At 44.7% G+C, this 22,636-nt stretch overlaps 1 protein-coding gene across 1 annotated transcript in view; it reads right to left on the reverse strand.

The window, feature by feature from the left end:
• Positions 1-22,636, reverse strand: part of MEGF9 (multiple EGF like domains 9) — a 193,146-nt gene that overhangs the window by 56,175 nt on the left and 114,335 nt on the right. Inside the window, exon 3 of the mRNA XM_069241281.1 lies at positions 12,062-12,201. Coding sequence (XP_069097382.1) covers positions 12,062-12,201 — 140 coding nt within the window. The remainder of the gene's footprint in view (positions 1-12,061; positions 12,202-22,636) is intronic.

The raw sequence follows: 22,636 nt of genomic DNA on the forward strand, positions 1-22,636 counted from the left end.
ATTTAAACAAAGAAGGATGATCAGGCAACTATAAGAAAACAGAGAATGCAGACAACCTTTGAGAGTGCCCATAGCAGAGCCCTGCTGGACCAACAAAAGTATAAACAACAGAACCTCATATAGAGGGGCAGAAAGGAGATCAACACACTTGTCTGTGCACGATGAGACAAATTTCTTCCGACAGGCATATGCCAATTTGGTGGAGGGATGCCTTTTTTGCCAAGATTACATTGCAGACTTTGGGCGGAAGGTCAAATGCTGTCAACTGCCGCCGCTCAATCTCAACGCAAGAAGGCAGAGACTGGGTTGGTTCGAGTGGAGAACCCTCCCCTGCTGCTGTGACAGAAGATCCTCTCAAAGGGGCAGTCTGATCGGAGGATCGACAGCCATGCTCAATAGCTCGGGATATCAAACTCTTCATGCCCAGTTCGGAGCTGCAAGTCGTTGGGCCCGGTCATTTGTGATCTTGAGAACTCTGGGCAGAAAATGCCCTTCCTGGTATGCTTATCCCCATCCCCCCACGTTTTGCCCCATATTGATGCTAACTTGACTGAGTGTGTGTGCAGGGGTCCTGCTAACCAGGCACCAGTGTTCTTTCCCTAAACTGTATCGTTATTTCCACAACTGGCACACAGCTAAGAGCCCTTGTAAAAGGTACCAGTGGTACCAAGGGCTCTGTGGCCAGGGAAGGTTCCCTAAGGCCTGCAGCATGTATTACGCCACCCTAAGGGACCACCTCACCAAATACATGCACACCGCCATTGCAGATTGTGTGTGTTGGTGGGGAGAAAAAGGTAAAGTCGACATGGCATCCCTTCCAGGGTGCCATGCCCGCAAACCACTGCCTGTGGCATAGGTAAGTCACCTCTCTAGCAGGCCTTACAGTCCTAAGGCAGGGTGAGGGCATAGCTGCATGAGAAATATGCCCCTACAGAGTCTAAGTCCATTCTTAGAAATTGCAAGTGCAGTGTGGCCAAATTAGGTACATGGGCTGGGAGTTTGTCATTAGGAACTCCATAGCTCCACGATGACCTCACTGAAGACTGAGAAGCTTGGTATCAAACTTTTCAGCACAATAAACCCCCACTGATGCCAGTGTTGGGTTTATTGTAAAATGCACACTGAGGGCATCTTAGTGATGCCCCCCCTGCATTTTACCCAACGCTCTAGTGTAGAGCTGACTGGTCTGTGCCAGCCTGCTACTAACAGACACGTTTCCGACACCATGGGGTGAGAGCCCTTGTGCTCTCTGATGTTAGGAACAAAGCCTGCCCTGGGTAGAGGTGCTTCACACCTCCCCAGGGCAGGAACTGCAACACTTGGCTGTGAACCTCAAAGGCTCAGGCCTCCTGTTACAGTGCAACAGGGCACTCCAGCTAGTGGAGATGCCAGGGCCCTAGACCAAGCCCCACTTTTGGTGGCCGATCAAATGGGTAAAATTAGGAAAAACAAGGAGGAGTGACCACTCCACCAAAGACCACCCCTAACGTATCCAGAGCTGAAGTGACCACTTCCCCCACCACCTTGCAGAATCCTCCATCTTCTTTTGGAGGAGAGGGACCAATCGGGAGTGGGCACAGGAAGGGTGTAGCCAAACTCAGGGACAGTAGCCATTGGCTTCTGCCCTCTGATCCCTGTGACACCCCTACATCTAGTATTTAGGGGCAACCCTGATCCTTGCTCTTCAGATTCCTGGCGACCTCAAGAAAGAAAGGACTAAAGAGCTGACCGCAGCAGTGACTCTGTAGTGAATCCTAGTTTGTTTTAATGGGATAACAGGAGTTAGCTTAGCCTTTGGCTTGCAGACTCGTGCCCCCGTCGCCTAGTGACTTTTAACCTACCTAGCTTGCTCTGTCTTAGCCCATTTAATTATTTAATTAATCTAAGATGGCTGCCTTGTTCATAGTTAGGCCACTTGTTATGCTTTGCATTATCAGTGCCACCGCGCTAAGGCGTCCGGATCAAGCGACAAAGACAAACAGTAGGTGTTCACACTTAGGGATTTTCCCTCTCTATACTTTCGAGGGATTGTTTATAATAATTGCCGTCCCAAGCATGTCTGTTATCTATTGTTTGGGAACACACCTACGTCGGGGGTCCTGGTAGATCTGTATAAATACATCGCACTTTAGACAGATAATCAGAGGGATTCCGACCAGAGGGTATCGCCACCATCGCTGATATCGATGCTGCACGTCGTCTTGACGCTGACCCAGTCTTCGTGTCCCTGCGGAGTCTGAGATAGAGACCTCATTCCAAGGTTACGAGGGTTGGGGGCTCCTCTCATGGACATGGCATTGGCAGATTAGGTTTAACAAACCCAGCTCTCCCTTAGGTAGGAGGTTAGGCCTATCATGTTAGGGTATTAGGGCATATTACACCTCTTATGTCTTTTACATACTATTGCAAGATGGTGGGGACGTTGTAATAATGATTCTTGTCTTCACAATTCTGTTTCTTGCACTGTTCATTATCCTAATCATTGCAACCCATGCAACATATCGCAAATTGCAGTTGTGTTAAATAAACACTATTGAAACTTTACTGCATCTTCGTTATTGCCTGTGTTTGGTTGAGACACAATGTATCTGTGAGAAAGGGGTAATCTCCGTTTAACCACGACACTCCCCGAGATGTCTTACTCTCGAGTCCATGCGTAAAGGCTGCCAGAAATCACCTTTTACTATTGTGTTTGGTGAGGTGCTGCTAGTGAGCCAGAAGGGTTGGGACGACAGCTGCGACTTGTAGGATAGGCATAGTCGCCTACAAACAAAAGTACTGTCATCCTTAAATCAGCAGTCTTGCCTAGAGCAAGAGTCCAAACTACGACAACTCCAGGTGCCAACTGACTTGGCCCCAGCCCTACCAGCCTGTCTCCAGCTTCAAGACTTATGCTACAAAAAGGCGACGCATCCTGCAGGACTAGTGACCTCCACAAACCCAAAGAGGACTGTCTGCCCAGCAGAGGATCAAGCACTCCAGAGGACAGAGGCCCTGTCCAGAAGAAACCCTCCAAAAGGACTTAAGAACCGCCCCGGATCTGCAAGCCTACGCCCAGGGTCAGAGTCCAGGTGGACCACCAGTCTGGAGGAGGTCCCCTGGTGATTCCGACCTCGAGTCCTCCCCAGGGGTGACACCTCCTGGCCAACACGAGGACACCTGCAGCCTGAATCCGGAGGACCACCCTGACCGGATCCAACTAAAATTCCCGATGCCCAAAGGTACTTCTGCACCTGCAGCCCCCTGGCCTTAGGGAATCTGACCGACAGCCTAGCAACGTCCAGCGGGCGTCTCTCTTATTTGTCCAACTGTTGGTTTTCCAGAACCAACCCCCCTGGACCTAGCCTGCATCCTCATTTGTGGCAGCGGTCTCCTCCACCCAACTTTGACCTGTGGCCATCTTAACTCCTGAAGATTGAGATCGTAAGTCAAGTACTTACCTGTTAATTATGCAAACAAGTTTTCTCCACTTGGACTGCATTGGTTCTTATGAGAAATTGCAGTAAACTTTTAAAATTGAAAAGTGTTACTTGTAAACTGTTTATCTGCAAAACCTAAACAAAGTACATTTGATACATATGCTTGATGCCTACTTAAAACTGTACTTACCTGCAATGAAGACCTTGTGATTGTAGTAATGACATAACAAAATATATTTTTACTATAAAAAAAAACATTGGCCTGGAGTTGGTCATTGAGAGTGTACCTCATTTCTTGACTGTGTGAGTACAACAAATGCTTTGCACTACCCTCTGATAAGCCTAACTGCTCAATCACACTACCTCAAAAGAGAGCATTAGTATTATGTACTTTAGCCTCTGTTAAGCCTCTGGGGAACCCCTAGACTCTGTACACAATATACCTCATTTTGGTATAATATATACAGAGCCAGCTTCCTACAGAAGTGGTATGGACAGAAAGGCCTACAGGAGGCCCAAGTTCCACTTGAGACAAAAAGTGTCTGAGCGACAGCCGCCTTGGAACTCCAACGAGCAAAACTGCGGCAATTGCGCGTTATCTGCGGAGGTAAACAGATCTAACCAAGGCTCTCCTTACTGCTGAAAAAGATCTTGAGCCACCTCCGGATGGAGATGCTATTCGTGAGCGACTAAGCATTGTCGGCTGAGTTTATCCGCTTGTGAACTCTGCTGCGTCTCTCCCATCAGCAACTGCTTAAGAGAGTACAGTCCGGACCTTCTCAGGGACCTGTTGCAGTTCTTGCACAACTGTATCCCACAGTGTGTGGAAGTAATGGCCCACAAGGCATGTGGTGTTCAAAGACTGCAATGCCAGGCTGGAGGAAGCAAACTCATTTTTCCCAAGTTGGTCCAGCCTCTTGGATTCCCTAGCCAGGGGTGCGGAATGCACACTGGGATGTAGAGGCTTGGATAACGAAGCTCTCAGGGGTGATGTGTTGAGTCAGGAACACTGGGTCAGTCGGTACAGGCCAATGGCAGTGGGCAATAGTGCTGTTAACAGGAGACCTTGTGCTAAGTTTGGACCAAATACCCAGTAGGACATCAGTAAGGGCTTCATTAAAGGCCAACAGGGGTTCAGAGGATAAAGCCCCATGATTAAGCACGTTTGTCAGGAGGTTAGTCCTGACTGCCACCGAAGGCAGGTCAAGGCCCAGGACCTCAGCCACCCTTCCCACCACCATACAGTAGGACGCTTCCTCCTCCGTAGCCATGGTAGGGGGAGAAAGCATGCCAGTGTCTGGGAAGTATGCAGACCACTGGCTTCATCCAGGTCCATACACCAGTCCATAAATTCTTAGAGCTGGTGTTCTTAAGGGTCAAGTGACCCCTCCCCATTCTTCCCCGAACCCCAACCAATAAGAATATCGGTCAGGATCTGACATAGGGGGCAAGGCCCCTGTTTGAATCGGCGTTCCACAAAGCCTATCCAGCTTCGTGTCAGCAATGAGGATGGGGTTGAGGCCGCATGGGGGGGGGGGGCATGGGGAGCCGCTGTTGGAACCAGCATTTGGGAAGGTCGAGGTGGTACAACCGACCCCGATTCAGATCCAGGAATAGATACATGGGTGCCCCCACAACCCCTCCGTTCTCACCCCCCGAGCTGATGCCACCAGTGTGGAACCTGAGGGGGCCCCTCCAGACCCTGGGGGCCCAAAGGCACTCTAGCAGGGCCACAATGCCCCAAAAAAGAGGCACATGGGCTCATAAAACTCTGAGCTAAGCAGGAGTCGCTCCGGCTCCTGGATACTTGGGGAGCTATGGAGTTGACCCAGACGCAGACTCTGTGGACGGAGGCCTAGAGCGACAACACTCCTTTTTCCTTGTGCCATCCACCAATGGACGGTGTGAAGTTAACAAAGGTTTGTTCTTCTTCGACTTCTTCTTGTGCCTCGACTTTCTAGATCGTCCAGAGGACTTGTAGTGGGACAAGGACTAGACTCCGACCAATCACGGGACCTTCCTCTCAACCGAGATCAGGACCCGCGAACAGCAGAGAGCGGGGTCGCCAGCAGCTCCAGGGACTACTCCCTCAAAGCTTTCGGATTCATTGCACAGCACTCAGAGCACAATTTTGGGTCGTGGTCGCACTCCAGACACAACAGGCACACGAGGTAAGGATCTGTCATGGCCATCGCCCAATGACAGGAACTGCAGGACTTGAACCCGTTCTTATGTGACGACATCCTTGATGCACCAGAAGTATTGACACTGAAAAATCTTCAACAAAAAGTCAACAAAATACCAGTGAAACCGTGACTGAGGAGTAGCTCTTCTTCGGCTCAGCGCTAGCTGGCGCAGAAAGAAAAGAACTGGCGTCAACGCGCTGGGATGGCGCATATATAGGACTCGCAACTTCATATCCAGCGCAGACAACGGACGCGGAGACGAATAAACGCCACCTAATGGTGCACAGAGGTACTGCTCGACAAAAATCTCTGGATCCAGACTGACACATGGGGGAAAATCTAAGGTAAGGAGTCTGCAACTAGATGTCTCTATCAGATTGAGGTCTTGCATGTGTACACCTGCCCACTCAGAAGACAATGATTGAGAGTTCTCTGCGATGTGTCCCCGGCCGGTAAAATAAAGTAATGGGGTGAGTGCTAGTTGCAGACAGTGTAAGCAAACGGGCCATACCACCAAGGGGTTAGAAGCATACACTGAATATCAAGCTCAGGATTAAGTATGGATGGATTGGGATAAACTTTGACTAGTAGTAAAAAACGGGTCTACGTGTTACACCAAACTCGAGTTGCAAGAACAACTCCTAACTTTAAAAATATCCCCAAGCGTCAGACTGGATCTGGAAATTTTTTCGGAAGCAGTACTCCTGCGTGAAGTAGGTGGTGGTGTTCAGCTACGTGTGGCGTTGGCGGTGTCGTTCTCGCAGGAAGAGAAGGTTGCGGTGCGTATATAGGTACCACTCAGGGACTATGATATCAGTTATTTTTCAAGGCTTTCCACGCAAGGAGCACTGACCACTGGTGTGAAAAACTACAGCCCTGAAAGGGAAACGGCCCTGTTCCTGGAAATCAGTTCGTAGAGCAGGGAGGATGGGTGGGTCGATAAGGAATCTGCAGCTAGATGGAGTCAGTACCAAAGGTAAGTAACTTGTACATCTGACAGAGACTTTTAGCCACAGATTCCTAAAATTAGAACAGATAACCAGGCAGTGAAACCGGTTTACACTAAAAAGTCTTGCAGGACCGAATAAGCAAAGTGCATGTCCCAATGGACCTGACTGTCCAGGCATTAGTGCTTCGTGAATGTGTGCAGAGCAGCCCATGCTGCTGCTTGGCACATGCCCAGGACTGGCACTCCACCTGCGAATGCAGTAGTTGCAGTAGTGGCTCTGGTGGAATAAGCCCGCAAGCCCTCAGCCACTTGCTCCTTGGCCAGTGCGCAGCAGATTTTATTGCAGAGCACGATCCATCGGGAGATGGTCTGTTTATACACATTCTTTCCCTTCTTCTCTCTGACACCCCCCCCCCACAAACAGTTGGCCCTCCAACCTGAACTGCTTCGTGTGACAAAGGTAGATTGACAATGCTCTTTTTGGGTCCAGTCAGTGGAGTCGCTCCTCCACCTTACAGGGATGTGGCAGAGTGAAAAAGGTAGGCAGGGTGATGGACTGACCTACATGAAAGAGAGTGAACTTTCTGCAGGAAGGATGCTCTGGTGTGCATAACATGCTTGTCTGGAAAGATGTTCAGGTATGGAGGCTTTGATGACAAAGCCTGAAGTACCTGGAGCCTCCGGGCAGAAGTTACTACCACTAGGAAGGTCGTCTTGACGGCAAGGAGCCTGAGAGTACAGTTGGGCAGTGGCTCAAAGGAAGCATATATCATGAAGGTGAACCCTAGATTAAGGTCCGACTGACGCATGATAAAGGGTGAAGATAGAAGCATATGTTGCAGACCTTTTAAAAACCTATTCACAAAAGGGGATTTGAACATGGAACGCTGATCTGGCAACCGTAGAAAGGCTGAGATAGCCCTTTAAGTTGCCAAAAGCAGGGACCTGCTGGGCAAGAGAATGGATCAGAGAGGGGAGCAGAAAGAGGGTCAACCTGGTTCTCCCTACACCATGCCACAAACTTGCCCAACATCAGGCATATATTGTCTTGGTAGAGGGACTCCTGCCTTATAAGATAATACTGCAGACTTGGGGCGATGGCTAAAAGCCATCAACTGTTGCTGCTCAATCTCCAAGCCCGAAGGCAGATAATTGACAGGCTCAGGTGGAGAACCTTCCCCTGCTGCTGCGAAAGAAAATCCTCACAAAGGGGCAACCTGATCGGGGGACCAACAGCCATGCTCAGCAGCTCAGGAAACCAAACTGTCCAAACCCACTATGCAGCCACATGGATGACTTGGGCACATCCATCCTGACCTCCTTGGGAACTCTGAGCAGGAGTGGTATGGCGGAAAAGCATATAGGAAGCCTGAACTCTACTCAACACAAAAAGTGTTACCAAGTGAGAGACGCCTTGGAAACTTCAGCATGCAAAACTGCTGACATTGCACGTCCTTGGTGGTGGTGAATAGATTTAATCAAGATTCTCCCCATTCGTCAAAGAGACCTTGTCCCACCTCCACATGGAGATGCCATTCATGATCCACTAGGCATCTTTGGCCGAGACTGTCAGCCCTAACATTCAGAGATCCTGCCAGGTGCTGAATCATTAGGGAAATGCCCTGACTCTCCAGCCACATCGCATGGCCTGGCCTCTTGACAAAGGGTCCACAACTCCACCTCACCCTGTTTCTTGCAGTACACATGGAAGTGGTGTTTTCTGTGAACACCTGCACTAGCCTTCCCTTGATGGAGAGTAGAAAGGCTTTCAAAGCCAGCCAGATTGCCCTGAGCTCCAACACGTTGATGTGGAGTTCAGAGGCCTATGGTCTTCCATGGAATCTGATCTCCACCTCTCCAGATGGCAGCAACTATACCATGTGTGACACATCTGCCAATACTGTCAGATCTGGTTGGGGAACCGAGAAGGGTATGCTACTGACCCAATTGCAGGTTGTCAATCACCACTGAAGATCTTTTGCGGTTCCCTCCAAGATCTGGACCTTGACAAAGAGACTTCCCTGATACTTCGCCCAGTGGAACTTCAGGTCCCACTGCAGAACCCACATGTGCTAGGGGGCATGCGTCACAAGCAGGATGCAGGAGGCCATCAGGTCCAGCAGCCTCAGAGTCAGTCTCACAGGAACCCCAGGACAGACGCTGAAACATTGGTATTCAGCCTGAATATTCTGGCTAGCCGTTCGGGAGGATAAGCACAAAACTGCACCATGACCAGAACAGCTCTGGTAAAAAAGGGGAGTCTCAGAGGGAGTCAGGCGTGCCTTCAGGATGTTAAAAGTGAAACCCAGCGAGTGCAGGAGGTCCGCCCTAGACTGGCGCTGGGAAAAGACTGCATGGGGCAAGCCCACCTACAACAGCCAGTCGTTGAGATATGGGAAGACTGGCATCCCTGATCACGGCATTAGAGCTGTAACCACCACCATCAACTTTGTAAACAACAGAGGGGTTTTGGTAAGGCCAAAAAGGGAGCATGGCAAACTAAAAGTACTTGTGAACTACCTTGAACTGCAGGTAATACCTGCGAGCAGGCAGGACGGGGATGTGAAAATATGCCTCCTGCAAATCCAACACAACCATCCAGTCCCCCAGGGCAGGCAAAACTTCAGGGAGCATAAGCATTTTTTATTTCACCTTCCTGAGTAAGAAGTAAAAAAAAAACGCAGGTCTAGACAATGACGAATGTCTCAGCCCTTCTTGGGCACCATAATGCAGTGGGAATAACAAACATGGCTTACTTCTGGCATCAGCACCCTCACGATGGCTTCTTTGACCAAGATAGCCACCACTTCCTGGTGTAGTAAGGAGTAAGGAGAGATGGTCCTCCGTCAGCCTGTTGCACATGGGTGGCATGGGTGGAGGGGTAGTAGCTAAGGAGAGGAAACAGCCCCTTTGGACAATTTGAAGAACCCAACCATCTGGTGTTATTGACCTCCATTGGGGCAGGTGATGGTGTATCCGGCCTCGTAATAGGTGCCCATGATTGTTGGAGGGCGAATTGAAGGGGTCTGGAGGCTGCAACTGCCAGGGGTGGCAGACAGGCTCAACATCTGTGGGTACTGCGTCCTCAGCCATGTAGTGGCCAGGAAGCTTGCACACAGACGTAGCTGGGTTGGTAAAGACATAGCTGGAAGCCACGAAAAGGAGAAAGGGGCACACTGGAGTTGGCAGTGGGCCACAGACAGGACCAAGGACCTGGCCGTAGCTCTGCTATCCTTGAAGCGCTCCAGCACGGAGTCGCCTTGTCCTTGAAGAGATAGGGGCTATCAAAGGGCATGTACATAAGCTATACTTGGACATCCCATGAAACACCAGTTGTCCTCAGTCAGGCAAGTGTCGACTGCATTTTAATCTTCCAATTCATTTAAAAGGTCATCAAGCAACAATAATTTCGAACACGTCAAAATCATAGCTGAACGTGGAAAAATGAGTCATAGAAGTAGCAATGATTGCTACTGAGCAATTATAAACAGAATTAAGAAGTGTCAATATCATTCAAGATTTAGAAACCTGGTAGCCTGACAATCATTGTCAGATCAGTAAATGTGCCTGTGGAATTGAAGACATGGGCAAAGATTTGGGTATATAATATCTAATGCATAGATACTATTGCATATCACCCCAACTTAATCATTTTACAGAAACTTTTAATTTAAGCTACATGGCAAAAGAACTCAAAGGATGCTCGACTTATATTTTATTGTTCATTTGCACTGCTGGGCTGTACATACAACATTTTTCAAGTACCCTTTTATGAATTATGCAAAAGGCAGATAAATAATAACTAAAATGAAATCACAAATTACAGTATGTTCCATCATTTAGTTAAGATACCTTTAAAGGAAGAGGAAATGTTGTGCTTTATGAAATGACCAAACAGATAAGTAGACCAATGATCAAAGGGTAAACGAAAAATTACCTGAAGTGTATTCAGTGAATAAGAAGTTGTTAGTCAAGAGCAATTCAATTTCCCTTTGCTTGGAATGCGTTAGGCACCCTTTACTGTGTACTGCTGTAGTAAATACAACAATGGTAAACTATTTAGATATTTGTATTCTTCCAAAACTCACTGCCACCTCAAGCAATCCCAACAGTTAGGATCAGATGTTTTCACCTTATTAGTATCTTAAAACAGATATTTCCTTATGTGGAGCATAAGCAAACAATCCAGATCATCATTGTGTAATCTGGCTGCGCAAAGGGATTCGAATGATGCCTTCATGTATTTAACCAGCAGGGACCAGTATATAACTAGACTAGCAATCATCTGAACACCCCATCAAGCTCAAATTAGGCCAGTACTATTAGTTTTACAGTAGCTTGTACTACAGAAGTTAATTTGATTCCAGAATCGATTAGTTCTTCAGAATTTGAAAGGGCAAAATGTTCCATTCTATTAAGGAAAATAAGGCCTAATTAATATTTAGAAGGCCACAGTCCTCCTCAGTAAATGTCCTTAAGGATCCAGGATGCCAGCTGAATTGGATAGATAGCTACTCCTTCCAAGACCATGGGGCATCTGAAGAACAGCTTACCACCCAGATTAGAGAGGCACACCATATATCCTCTCATCTTTCATCAGACAACGAACATGTGGCTCTATTTACCAATGTTCTTCAAAACAATATTATTTCAGTAGAAGAACTTCGAGGAACAGTCACCCATAAAAGAAACAAATTGCCCGGTTGCAACGAAAATGCACAGTGAGCTAAAAGTCATGAACACAGTCGTGATTTGAAATAAAAAATAAAAAAAAATGAAAGCAAGTTTCAGTCTGTCGCAAGATTTCGGTGGCACCTGTAACTATATAACGAATGGTATGATAGTACATACTTTACTTTCAGGTAAAATTAATTTCTTTGCCGTTTGCAATAAATGGTTAATGCTTGTTTACGTGCGGAAATGCACACACCTGAATAGGATAATCAAAGCCAACTTTAACGGTTAGCTACTTAGCTAAAAATGTGGCAGATAATACCCGTGACATTGTTTCACACCACACTGCATTGCTCTGGGTTTTTGCAATAGTCAACAAGCAGTGAAATCTTGAAATCACATTTGAGCTCAAAACAAAGTAAATGTAATTTTTCTCTGATAATTGTATTAAGGGTCTGATGGACATCTGGCGTCCTGCATAATGCGTTCTGGAAATCTTTTTCAGAATGAGAGAGGATATGGTTCAGGATAATAGTTCAACAGCATGTAAGCAACCAGAACCACGTTTCGACCAGCTAAAAACGTTGTTCTTGATTTGGGCCGGTTAAATGTACCCTTTGTCTTTCTAATGTTCTGCCCGGGTGATTCATTCCAAGTGCCTTTTGTATCCTCAAGGTAGCTTGGGTATTTTATCCACTATCAACCAAGTAACTCTAAGGTGGATTTCAAAACACAGAATTAAATCAACTTTCTGTGAGTGCATGGAGTTTCATTACAAACGGGAGGCTCAATGATTTGTTTATTTTTTCACTGCAGAATAAGTTTTGCTTTACCTGTTAAGAGGTCACAATTTTCGGAATGATTATTGCACTGACACTGGCTGCAGCCGAAGGTATCGAATCCGTAGTATCCATCCTGGCAGTGAACACATTTTAATCCTGTTACTCCAGGTTTACATTCGCATTTTCCAGAACTGTACAAAAAAACAATGTAAACAAAAGTACATTAAAACTGAATATGCCGTTTAATTTCTAAACAAAAGCATGAACTGCAGATAATACTATAACTGTCATTTGAGCCTGGACTAAGGGAAAGGAGTGACTTATTAGTGCCTTTGACACAAAGACGCTTGTCTAGAGTTAGTTGAGTGGATAGCTACAACAGCAGTTCAGTCTTGACTGCCCCTTATTGGTTAGCACCGCCAATAATTTGCATATGAATAGTCCATGCTTAGTGACACAATCTAAAAAACACAACGTAAAGCATAGAATAGTGTAAAGATGGAGACCGGCAGTAACAGGTAATCACTTTATTTTAGATAATGCGGGTACATTAAAGGAGCAATGTCGGAACCTCTCCTGGAACCGCTCCGTTCATCCCAACTGCCACCTCCCGAACCCCGATCTCGTAGTTCGAATGTCAACCTTTCACATTCGATCCACGCACCACACATCTTTCCCTCTTATCAACACAACAAAACAAATAACATACTAAAAATCGGGAAAATACATATAAAAGAAAATACATAATACATGCACCTATAAAAGAATATTTTTTTTACATTGAATTGGAAGCATTCCCACTTTTAATTAACTTCCCATCACGAATTCATTGAAATGCCTTGGTAATTTCCTTTCTCTCAAACTTTTACAAATAGGTATCACGTCATCCTCCCGATTCCGGAGTTCAAGACCGCGGGATTCACCACCTCCTTCACCTCTGTCTGACCGCTCATCCTTGTATCCCCACAAATATCCACTCTCTTCATCAAAATCTTCACACACAGATTCCTGGGGAAGGTTACTTGCTTTAAACAAACTCACATGCCGCAAATTACGTACTCTTCCATCCTCAAGCTGAACTGCACCATTCAATACCTTCACCACTTTCATAGGGCGTGACCATCTCGCATTCCCTTTATTTATTAGCCCAAAATTTTTCACACGTACATACTGTCCAACTGCCAAATTTGGCATAGTTTTTCCACTGTTGATTTTATTTAAAACTTTGTTTTGATACTCTTGCACCAGATTTCTCACAGAGCTAAAGTCTACCCCACCAAAACTTCCTCGCCTTCTGTTCATCAACCACCAAGGGATTAGTTTAGAAGATGGTTTCCGACCCCTCAATAACTCAAAAGGTGTTTTTCCAGTGACTGAATGTGGAGTAATTCTGTAAGATAACAACATATTTTGGATGGCCTCCTTCCAGGACAAATTAGATTCTAAAGCTAATTGTATAGTGTCCTTGATAACCTTGTTGAAACTTTCAACCTGACCATTACCTTCAGGATGGTATAATGACACCCTCACATGATTTACCCCACAACTCTTCAAAAAGGAACTCATCTTAACAGAAGTAAGTTGGACACCATTGTCCGAAACAATGGTTTCAGGAATACCTTCCCTCGCAAATACATCTTTTAAGAATTCGATCACAGTATCAGTAGTTATATTGCCAACCATACAAACCTCTGGCCATTTGGAAAAATAATCAACTAGGACAATCGCATACCTTTCCTTAGCAGTTAAGTTAACAAACTGACCCATAAAATCGATTGAAACTTTGCGCCACGGGCCATCTGGCAACTCAACCAACTGTAATGGTACCACTAATGGTTTCACAGACTTGTCACTCAATACACACTTACCACACTCTTACCCAACGATCTACCATACCATCTAACCCCGGCCACCAAAAAACTTCTTTGATCTACCTCCTGGTACTTGCCATGCCACCATGACCTTCATGTCCCAACTTAACAATGGTATCACGCATACCATAGGGAGGCACAATTTTATCACCTCTTAATATAATGTCATTCGACACAGACAATTCCTCTTTAATCTTCCAGAATGTACTGCTCTCGCCTCGTAAACTACGTTCTGATGGCCATCCTTTCAAAATAAACTCCTTCACCTTCAACAAGACCTCATCCTTCTGCATTTCTTCCATCCACACACATTCAGATAGATTGTCATGCACATTCCCATTTTGCAGAAACATAACATCCTTATAAGTGAACGCAACATCGCACTCTCCATCATCAATTTCCTCAGCACTACTATGCGATAGTGGTAACCGAGACAACCCATCTGCCACACAATTACTTTTCCCTGGAAGATGCAAAATTTCAAAGTGATACATTTGTAATTTCGAAGCCAACCTGGCTAACCTAGGAGTAAGGTTCCTTCCCCCTCCCATGCTCAAAATATTAATCAGAGGTTTGTGATACGTACAAATTTAAAATTTGCACTCCCATATGTACATCCTAAATCGTTGCACAGCCCACGTAGCGGCCAATAACTCCTTCTCAATTACAGAATAGTTCCTCTCTGCTTGAGACAGAGTATGAGAAGCATATGCGACCACACGTCTCCTTTCTTCTTCTGAGACAAAACTGCACCAATACCATATGTGGAAGCATCTACTGCTATAGTACATTCAGCAGTTTCATCAAACGATTTGAGACAAGATGCATTAACAATTTCTTCCTTTATAGTCGAAAACTCCTTGGAATGTATCTCTGTCCAGCAGAACGTCGCATTTTTCCTCAGCAAGGCACGGGGGTTCTCCACCTTGGATGCAAAGTTTTCCACGAAGCGAGAATAAAACTCTGCTAGGCCTAAAAATGATAACAATTGTTCCTTGCACCTTGGTTCTGGAGCCTCACTAATAGCTTTGATGTGACTAACCTTAGGTCGAATACCATCCTTAGAAATTATATGACCTAAATATTCAACGTGGCTCTCTCCAAATTTGCACTTTTGATCCTTAGCAGTTAATCCATAGTCACTCAGTGCTTGCAATACTGCTTTTAAGTTCCGGTCATGCTCAATTCTATCACAACCATATACTAAAATGTCATCCTGGAATACCTTTGCCCCCTTAACATTCGAAAGAATTTTGGACAATTCCCTCTGGAAAACTGCAGACGCACTAGCCAATCCAAATGGCATCCTTTTGTACTGGAAAATACCTTCCGTGTAATAAAAGCTGTACAATGTTTAGACTCAGGACTTAAATGTATCTGGTGATATGCCAAGTCGATGGTTGAAAATACTGTAGCATCAATTCCTGCAAATTTGGTAAAGGAAATGCATCTATCCAAATTGCATCATTGAGTGCCCGCAGGTCAACACACAACCCGAGGTCCCCACTGGATTTTACCGAAATTACAATCTGAGAAACCCAATCGGAGCACTCAATTGGTTCAATAATATCATTATTACACATATTCCTTAACATCTCCTTCAATTTTTCTCTATAATTCAAGGGAACATTCCTCAACTTCTGCCTTACGGGAACAGCGTTCTCCTTTAATACAACTGTATGCTTAAAATTTTTCATACTCCTCAAAAAAACACTAAACACGGTAGGAAATAGTCCCTTTATATCACGATACAAATCATTCTGCGACGTATCCATACTCACAGTATACACTGGCGGAGTAGCATTAGGGTCACCCTCAACCCCAATTGACATATATGTGGCCAACCCAGAATAGTTGCCCCTTCTTCTGCCACAAGAATTTCACCTGAACACTTCTTTCCAGCATATTCGATTTCTGCCTGTATTTTTCCTGCAATTGCAATTTTATGACCAGAATAACTACAAGGACTGGTTTTTGTCTTTTGTAAACTCCTTCCAAGCCACAACTGATTAAATAGAGATTTGCCTATTATAGTGTACCGCGCACACAAGTCCACCATAACTTCCACTCGTGCACCGTCAATATTTATATAACACTTAGGAAATTGAAGCTCTCTTCCCTTAATGTTACGCTCTTGAATGCTTAATACCAAATTCTGAATTCCTCCCTCAACCTCATCATCATCATCATCCACATTCTCCACAACACAACGTACTTTATTTTTTAAACTTCTGCAGACGCGTGCAAAATGTCCCTTTTTTTTTACATGCACTGCAATTTTTCCCAATCGCCGGACAACCATTAAAATTTGCAAAATGCGAACTGGCGCCGCATCTAAAGCACACTTTAGTATTGTTGTACATGCTAGACTTGTTATCCCCAGATTTGTTGTCCCCACTACCAGCCCGGACAACTATTTTCTTCTTTTTGTCCATGCATTCCCGGTCTTTGCTTACGGTACAAACATTGTCACAATCTTTAACTTCCCTCCTCATAGTTTGTATGCAATCTTAGGTAATCTCAATGCTTCTCGCCACTTCAACAGCCGTTTTTAAAGATATTTCCCCAGAAGACCAAAGTTTCTCCTGTATTTTTTTTAAATGTAGTCTTCATTAATAATTTGTCCCTCAAAACTTGGTCATATGTCATATTGTCAAAAGCACACGTAACCGCTAAGCCTCTTAACACTGCCATATACTGGTCAATGGACTCATCAGCCTTCTGTTCCCTGGAATAAAATTTGTATCTTTCCATGACTACATTTATTTTCCGGCCATACCTATCCTGTAACTGTTGTAAAGCACATTTATACACATCTACCCCATGCACATTATCTACAGGTGGTAATTTGTTTAATTCCCTTAACCCTACAGCGCCCAAACGATGTTTAAGCAATGACAGGTGCCTATCAGGTGAACATTCGCCCTCTTCCAATACATCAACATATGCCTCAAATAAATCCAACCACAATTCCCACTGAATGGGCGGATCTCCTGGTTCATTAAAAACAAATGGTGGAGGCTGAATACTAGACATTCTGTAATTTACAATGTCCTATATCAATAATTACTGAATGCATTTGAACAATATATTTTTTTTTTTTTTTTTTTTTAAAGAACAGAGTCCAGTCACAATAAATTCCGGCACATTCAACAAATCAAATGTATAGACAAAGGTTCTTTTTGTAATTATAAGCACAAGGTGTGCCTATCACCGTATTCCAAATTAAACGTGCCAAATTCCTTGTAATTGTATTTATTGCACGTTAAACGTGCCCAGTTCCTTCTAATTGTAGACAATATATGCATGCACGAGGTCTACTCCTTCAAGATGGCTGCTAATTTGCTATTTGTAGGCACACAGGTGTGCCTATCACTGTGTTGCTCAATAAAGATTAAAAGGATCTTCAAACCACTTCAAAATGGCTGCCTCAAACAGTGTTGTTCGCTCTCTAGAGTAATTTGGGCACACTCCAACCCATAATTCCTGGCGTAGTTGCAGATATTTTTTTTCCGAAACAGGAATCTTGCCAATACAGGACATCAAAAGGTACTTAATGCGCCGCCCCTCAAGTTATGGAAGCACTAGCAGCCAGAAAATCGCCATTGGACATCAAGAGGTACTTAATGCGCAGCCCCTCAAGTTATGGAAGCACCAGCAACCAGAAAATCGCCAAAAATAAAAGCGCGATCCTCACCTCCGACATCGCTCCTGCCCGCCTCGTCGCCACTGTAAAGATGGAGACCGGCAGTAACAGGTAATCGCTTTATTTCAGATAATGCGGTACATTACAGGAGCAATGTCGGAACCGCTCCTGGAACCGCTCCGTTCATCCCAACTGCCACCTCCCGAACCCCGGTCTCGTAGATCGAATGTCAACCTTCCACATTCGATCTACGCACCACAAATAGTCTCTCAGGAATGTACCTTCCTTCTAGGTGTCAAGTGATTATGGAATAACACAATCATTATGGATGTCATGTGGTGAAAATGTTAGATCATATGTCATTGACGTTATTTTTCTTTTAAAGATTTCAAACATGTGGTGTGCTGTGTAAAGGTATGCCTGTGCTTCCAGATTACCACCCTGCAAATATCGGTGGGGGGCAGGGGGGGAGAGTGCTGCTGCTACTGCTCGAACAGCCAGGTTCTGAGGTGTCTCCTGAAGGTTAGCAGGTCTTGGGTCTGTCGCAGAGTGTTCCACGTCTTGGCGGCAAGACACACACAAAGTGCACTGAATCTTTTCGGATGCATTTGTTGGATTTTGGAAGAAAGTCTTTATGATGACAGGCTCACTGATAAGGAAATCGGTGGAAACTTTTCTAACAAAGCAGGGATTTGGTCTCAAACTAACTCTGCCCATCTGAAACTGAGAAAATGTTTTTGATCTGAGAAAGCCTGACTTTCACCAGCACTTCACAGCTGAAATAACTGCTATTAGAAACATAATTGTCCAAGTAAGGTATTTCAGTTGTTTTCTGTGGATATGTTCGAAAGGATTTCACATTAACTGTGATAAGGCAGTACTCACATTTTAGAAAGTTGGAGGGAGTCTATGGTTCCAGGAGAGGGCACCTTACAGGAGAAAGAGCCCTGACAAGTCTTCCGATGTATTCTCTAACCTAATGACTTTTAGCACAGAAAAGGTTGGTTCACTGCTCATCAGGAGTGCAAGATGCACCTTGCTAGAGACATGCTTCAGACCCGATGAAGTAAAAGGTACTGCAGAGTTCGATGTGGTAAAACTGAGTGGACTGAGACCCTGGTTTTTACACTGGTTTAAAAAACAATTCCATCTTGCTTTAGAGATCTTGTTGGTAGACATAGCTATGGTCTAATGCAATATATCTCTACAGTCCCGAGGAATGGCTAGATGGTAGAACTCAGTGTTCATGAGCCATGCCAAAAAAATCTCAATGGTGTTGGATTGGCGTGCAGGACTTGAACTGTGCAACATGAGAAGACGTCTGCTACTGGTGGTAGCCTGCTGTGTGGAACCCCTGACAAGAGAAAGCTGCGTACACGTTTTTCTGAGTCATGCAAAGATTACTAGAATTATTAGGTAAGGCTCACTCTTTATCTCGTTGAGTACTCTAGGGACAAGAGGGAAGTGTTGGAAAGATATAGGCATAGGTCTCTGAACAAAACCGCATTCCCACACGATTCTGGTAGGGCTTGTCTGCTGTCTTAGCACTAGATTTTCAAGTTTACGCCAGTTGCTAAGAGAGCTAGGTAATACTAGCAATAAAGCTCTTTGTCTAGTTGTTTCTGGTTCGATTTCCATTTGTCATAGTCCATGACAATCTGCTGAGAAAGTCCATCCATTTGTCAATTGTTGGTGAAAGTTCTGCTTAAAGTGCCATTTCGGGTGGAACTGCCCATTTCCACAAGTGTTGTGCTTCTGCTTAGATGTGACAATGCTCCTCTTTGTTTGTTGATGTTAAAAAATAAAATAAACGTCATACTGCCCTCCCATAATAGTACTGAAGGAAGTCTTACCTTGGGAAGGAAGGTTAAGGCTTAAATTCACAGCTCTTAATTCCAGCATGGCAATGTACAGGGTTGTTTAATCTTCCGACCACTGGCCACTGGTGGCCATGTCTTGCAGATATGCACTTCAGACTTCACAGGATGCATCCGTTCTCAGAAAATGAGCAGATTATTGATCGAAAATTGAAATCTATTGAAGTATTCTCTCCTTTCTCCACCATGGAAAGTTCTTTATTGTGTGACTCTGTCATCAAGTGAACCAGTGTTTTGTACCATTGTATGTTGAGCTCCTCCTGAAAGAGTCATGCATAAGCGACATAATGGGTCCGATGGGATGCAAGACGTCACGATCGCTAGAAATATTTAAATAGGCATACAGCTCTGAAATCTTTTTTCAATAGCTATGCTGTCTGTGTTTGCATGTATATCTGTTGTCAGGGTGTGCATTACTGGTGTGTACTACTCTATGCGCGTAAACTCAGTTTGCATATGCACACAGAAAACACTGTTTACAAGTGTACCTGTATATGTGGTGCACATGTGCTCATGTTTGTGTGCATTCCTGCATGTCTTATGCATGATGTCTGAACACATTTGAATGTATTGTTGCACATCTGGGAATTGTGTATATTTTCTTATGAACGGCAGCTGGGATTGGGCAGAAGTTGGAGGGATCCTATGGTGCCATAGTGAGCATCTTAACAAGGGTCCAAATACCACTTGTTGAGCACATCAGCAATGGTTCCCTTTGCTGAGCAAGTCACTGATGATTTTGAAGAGTAGTGTCAGTACATCACCCCGGAACGATCTAAAGACTGTTGAAGGTAGCAGGTAGCAGAGTATTCAGGATCTTAAATGTTCAAGAGGAGGCTGAGGGTAGTCCACTCGGAAGTTGAGCAATGTGTAGGGGGATCTTGCTTTCTGGACCTTGAAGTTGCCCAAAGGTTAAGATTAAACAGTGAACTTTGTTACTAGATACATTTAGCGGCCAAAGGTATGTGCAACTCTCAGGGTACAACACCAGCTCAGGTAGGCAATGCACTATCTACAGTGATCTGTACGTTAACAGTTGGTCAAAGAGTGGAATAAAGACAAGAATTAAAAAGTCAGTAACAGACCGTTGCCACGTGACTTGCAGCTCCCATGTTTTAAGTAAAAAAAATTTAAAAAAAATAAAAATACTTTAAATAAATGTTTTTAAAAATACAAAAAAATAAAGGAAGTACAGTGGATGAGTTTCCTTGCTCAGGAACTGTATCACAAATTCTTACTCTGATAAATAGTTCAGGTAATATGCATGTGTTTCTAACATCAGCATATAACTAGAAAGACATAAATGTGACTCTTTGAAGGGCAAACTCCACTATTCCTTCTTCTAAAGTGTACAACATCAGGAACCTTAACCTGAGAAGTTACTGATTATCAAGTGCCAAAAATAATTCAGTACATATTGCGGGTTATATAAATGTAGAGTATAAACATTATTAGTATATTTATTGGAAGAAATTAGATTACTGTTTAAGGGGCGGTAATCCACCTCAAATAATAATCAGTCCTTGTCAGGGTGTGCCACTTAAGTCACTAAACCTTCTGGTACCTGGAGGTAATGTGTAAAGTATTTATGCAGCACACAAACAATAAAAATGAAAACAAAACACAAGAAAATCCCAAACCAATTTAGAAAAATAGAGTAAACTTTAACCTCTTGAATGTGGGCATCAGCCACTGGCCGACACCCACACTACCTCCCTGGTGCGGATCTCGACCGGTGGCTGACACCAGGGAGGGGGTTAGAAATTCCTTAGGTGCACTGCACTAGAGGTGTTTTTTTGTTTTTTAATGAATCCCCCATCGGGAAACACAGAAGAGCGTTGGAACACCCCCAGGGGTTAAAAGTGACTAAATATATTTTTTAATGAAATTCACAGGGAGTCGCCCAGAAGGTTTATATGCCTCCTGAAAAGATCAAATCCACATTTTATGTACATAGCTGAGTGGATTAGTAAAGCCAGCCATTACCTGCGTTATAATACAAATGAAATGTATGTGTGAGGTGGGCTATGGAGAGATGAAGGGCATTTTTGCTGGGTGGCAGTGAGGGAATCTGAGGAGGAGGTCATGGGAGTGGGAGCACCAATAATGATTGTTGGACTGGGCGCCAGAGGCGCTAAAGACTGTGACGACTGGTATGTGACAAGGTGACGCAATAGTGTGTCTTTTTTTTTGTTTTTAGTGTCTTGAGAGAACGTGCCGATTGAGGGAAGAAGCGAAGGTAGGGTGACTAACCTTTACTGTTGCACGCATCACACACAAACCCACCTTTTGTGACGGTCTATGTAGGCTAGTGTTTTAGAGCGAGAGTTTAGCCAGTAGCAGAAATGGCGTCTCGTTGGATGACTGCTAATCAATCGCTAACTCGGGTTCGAGAGGACAGCTCTGATGTAATATCAGAGACTGAGACAGGAGATGCAGAGACAGCATCTGATGGATAGGACAATGGTGCAGACTCCAGGAGTCATTTTTCCGACAACTCCTCTTCCATTGATTCTGAGGAGGTGATGAGGACAGTCCTTCTGTCCCTTCGCAAGTACAGTCTGTGCAGCGGGTCAATAGCGGGTTAGCCCAACCCAGAGAGCAGGTGGGTGCGTGTGTCGGCAAGCACAGAAAGAGTGCCCTCTTGGGAGGTCCCCAATTTAGTTGAGCCCAAAATTCCACAGCCCAAATCGTATTGTGGAGACATCAAAATTATCTATCACAAAACAATCTGGTTTTGTAAGGCAGGCACCTGTGTGTTTGGTCCCGGGCTTGGCGGCCATATAGGGATACAAACCATAACCAGACATTTCTGGAAACTAGACACCCGGGGGAGTCCACTGAGGTGTGAATTGTGTGGATTCCCCAAAGTTTTCTTACCCAGAATACCCTGAAAAGCTGAAATGTTGAATAAAAACTCTATTTTTTCTTGCATTTCTGTCACACAAACTCCAGGAATATGCTGGAATCCACAAAATTCCTACCACCCAGGGTTTCCCCAACTATCCTGATAAAAAAGGGTACCCCACTTGAGTGCCTGTTTCTAGGGCCTGCATCAGGAATGGATCACCCAAGGGGTCAACAGTTGCCCTTAAGTAAGGACTAACATTTACCATTGTGTGATCCATTCCTGACACGGGTACTTGGCCTACCCACACAAGTGAGGTACCATTTTTATATCGGGAGACTTGGGGGAATGCTGGGTGGAAGGAAGTTTGTAGCTCCTCTCAGA

This window comes from Pleurodeles waltl, chromosome 6 (genome assembly GCF_031143425.1).
Source record: "Pleurodeles waltl isolate 20211129_DDA chromosome 6, aPleWal1.hap1.20221129, whole genome shotgun sequence".
Taxonomy (NCBI): Eukaryota; Metazoa; Chordata; class Amphibia; order Caudata; family Salamandridae; genus Pleurodeles; species Pleurodeles waltl.